This window comes from Zingiber officinale, chromosome 1B (assembly GCF_018446385.1).
Source record: "Zingiber officinale cultivar Zhangliang chromosome 1B, Zo_v1.1, whole genome shotgun sequence".
Lineage (NCBI taxonomy): Eukaryota > Viridiplantae > Streptophyta > Magnoliopsida > Zingiberales > Zingiberaceae > Zingiber > Zingiber officinale.
This window is the reverse complement of record NC_055986.1, coordinates 4,144,780-4,148,468: the sequence shown is the minus strand read 5'-3', so window position 1 is coordinate 4,148,468 and position 3,689 is coordinate 4,144,780. Positions and strand designations below refer to the sequence as shown.

Genomic DNA, 3,689 nt, shown 5'->3' with positions numbered 1-3,689 from the left:
AAGGTTATTGACGAGGCGACGGTATTGGAACGGAGCTTACGTGTCAGGCCTCTATTAGCTGGTAAGTAAGAAAGGTCCACGACGACATCAGATCTGAGGATCTTGACCAAAAGTAACTAAAAATTTGAGTTAAATTTTATTTTGTCCAATTAATAACACAGGAAGTATAAAATTTAATTTTCACAAAAAAGAAAAAAAAAGAACCTGGATAAGTTTCAAATTAATTTGTAAATCAAATTTTAGTGTATAAAATAGCAAAAAACAGATAGTTCTATAAAATTACTATATATTTTTTTTAAATAACAAAAGAAAAAGTAAATCTAAAATATGAAATTCTTAATTAATCACCATTTTTGAGTTGTTTGTTTAGGAATATATATATATATATATATATATATATATATATATATATATATATATATATATATATATATATATATATATATATATAATTCATGTATATATAATCTTTTAAAATTTTAACTTATATTATAATTTTATTTAAATTGTTTAAAAATGTTATGTATCAATTTTATATATTACATTACATTTTAAATTTTTTTTTAATAAAATAATATTAATATGGGAAGATGTTTCAACATCCGGGGGGGGGTTAATTATGGTTAGAGAATGGGAGTTTTTTTTTTTCAAAAATATATACTCACGAGGAATTAATCTTCATCTTATTATAATAAATCTGTCACCTACTAATTAACTGAACATCCCGTAGGAACTTAACATATTTCATCCTGGAGGAATAAAACTATCGATATCAATCACTTTATTAATTAAAAATCATCCTTTAAATGTCACATAATGTGGTTTAGAAGATTCTCCCTTAGTGTGATAGTACAATGAAAGGGTGTTTAGTTATCACCAAAGTATCCATGGTTTAATAATTTATTTATAGATTTTTTTTTTTTTCAGATGAGACATGTAATCAAGGGATGTTATACTTTTGGACCACTCATCGTGAGAGTTTTTTGATTTATCTTAGTGGCCGATAGAGAACTTCTATGGAACCGAGTCGATCGTCCCAGATTTGACATTACGTTAATCATTTTTTTTATATAAATGTTGTTCAGAAGGCGAACCTAAATGGGCTTTGAATTGCACAACGACAAGCCCAACAAATTATTAATTGGGCCTTGTGAGTTCATTAATAAGAAGCCCACTAATTCTTAGAACGAACAGGTCAACCTTTCAAAATTTTATAATTTTTGTTTTTATGAAAAATAAGCAAACAGATTAATCGTTGCACATATCATCCTTTCTTTGAAAACCTTTTGTAAATCAAATAATGGCTAATTTCCCTAGCTGGGATTGCCGAATATATATATATATATATATATATATATGTTTGTGTCAGTTTTTACTGAAACTATATATATATTTGTTCATGTTTGTTTTCTTCTGCGTGAGATTAATTAGCTAATTAATTAATAATCACAGTATGCTTGCCACATTTTGTTCTCGAAAATAGAGAGGAGTCGGAATCTAACACATGATCATCAACAGGTACTTCTTCGAGTATTTTGTCTCTTGCTGCAGCACTGCAAAACATAAGGAATATTAAGAGACACATTTGATTCCATATTCTCTCTTGACAGCAATATTAAAACACTGTATTCTGCTTAATAAACGCCATCTTATTAATTCCTTTTTCAACTTTGCCCCATGCAAATACTATAACAATTTCTGGAAAATAGTTATGTATTAATTTTAAAATATTCTGTTCCTCAACAAAAGTTATCAGTACATGAACATATGCATGCCAGAGAAGGAACAAAATTACAAAAGGCAGCGTAAAAAGCGGGAGATTTTATTCCCCTTAATTTTGTTCATGCATGACGTGATCTGATTTCTGGCCTTGGTTCGAGGCATGCCATGCATATGTACACAAACTTTGGAAAAGGAGTAAAAAAAGAAGAAGACAAAGCCAAGCTGGTGATTTGATGATTTTAATTTCAATGACTATAGCTTAGTACGTAATTTAGTTTACAAAAGGGAATCAATACAATTACAAACAATAATATTTTACGTAATTTTCTGTTATTTAGCTAGGTTAATTCAATATATCAGTTGTGTTCTAAATTTCACATGTACTGTGTGGATCGGTAACCAATTTGATAAAAGCTATTAAAGTTCAGATCACAATCTGGCATGAACGAAAGCATGAGATGCGAATTATACAAATTAAAGAACAAATTAATTAGACAAGAATTATAATACTAAAGATAATTTTGCAGCAGATCATATAGAAAACTTGAGAAGATACAAAATCATGTAACGGTAAGTATGTTTATTTACATATATAATTAAGGCCTATATAGAGCACGGAATCATCAAGAAATTGAGATATTTGAAGAACTATATATCAGATAAATTAACATGAAATTATCCTTAAATCCGCCATATATCTATAACTCCACAGACAATTTGAGAAACGTTCAGATAAGAATAAATTAAGCAAAAGAGAATTAAAACAAGCTTTTTGCGAGATCAAAAGGAAAAAGAATTTAAGTATACAATATCCAAGCACATAAAAGTTTGAATTTTTGTAAATATATATGATCATCTTTAATTTAATTATGACCACGCTCTACTACCTACTACTTCACCTGAGAGACATTTCCAAGCCTCAGCTCAAGATCCAGCTCCTCCACATCAAGATTGACTCCGATTTTCTTGATCAAGAAAGGCGGCAACGAATCGGTCGTCCTTCTCTTCTTGACGCCTATGTTGTATCCATCCCCTTCCTCCTCTTCTATCTCGCTTCGTCGCCTTCGGATTACTTGCTTACAAGAATCAATTTCATTCAGATTCGACTCTGGCTCAGCAAACAGCTGCAAAGTGGGTCTTTCCTTGAAGAAAAGAGTCTCCTTTTGGTAGCCATTAAAGACAACTGGTGCACAGACCCTAACATTGGAATTAGGGTTAGGGTTAGGGTTAACATGATTGACAGTGGTGCACGGCTGATCAGTAGCACTGCTAGTCTCTAGGGTTTCCGATCCGGTGGGGCTTGAGCTGGAGTTGTACTGCTTGAGCATGGCCCGGTCCTTGCGGTGGACATTCATGTGGCCGCCGAGGGCCTGCGCCGACCGGAAATCTCGGCCGCAAAAGGAGCAAGAGTAGAACCGAGGAGGCCATATGCACCCGTCCAAATGGGCGGAGTCTCTCGCAAAAGCTTCCTCCTCCCACGACGACTCAACAAAGGAGAAAGAAGGGATCATAAGAAGATCATGTCGAGAATTAGGATTGGGAAATATTGGCATCTCACCGCTAGGTCTTCTCCTCGCTATCATCAAGTATTTGGCTTTATCCATAGTTAGGGTTGACAGTATGCTTGCTAAAGACGGAGACAGGTAGATATAGAGCTGGTTTTGCAGAGGGAATGAGAATCTTATCAGAGATGTGAAGATTTTAAATCATTTGTCTTTCAAAATTTTAAAATATAAACAAAAATGTATAAATGACCCGTGAATGAACTTGGATTGGGAAGAGTATAATTAGTTTAGTGCAAGTACTTACAGGCTCAATTACTTGTTGAGAATATTTAGATTTTATTAAACTTTTGTTTGATGGCTAAAAAGTATTCACAAACTAATTAAGCAGCTTTATCTTGCTAATGCCACTTGAAAACTTAATTTAAAAGTTAGTTTAATACTGCATAGCTTTTAAACCGGTGA

At 32.5% G+C, this 3,689-nt stretch overlaps 1 protein-coding gene across 1 annotated transcript; it reads right to left on the bottom strand.

Annotated features, from left to right (window-relative positions):
* Window positions 1-2,612: 2,612 nt before the first annotated feature.
* Window positions 2,613-3,275, bottom strand: LOC122050011 (probable transcriptional regulator RABBIT EARS). The gene has a single exon (XM_042611273.1). It carries the CDS (start codon window positions 3,273-3,275, stop codon window positions 2,613-2,615), a length of 663 nt encoding a protein of 220 aa, XP_042467207.1.
* Window positions 3,276-3,689: the final 414 nt, after the last annotated feature.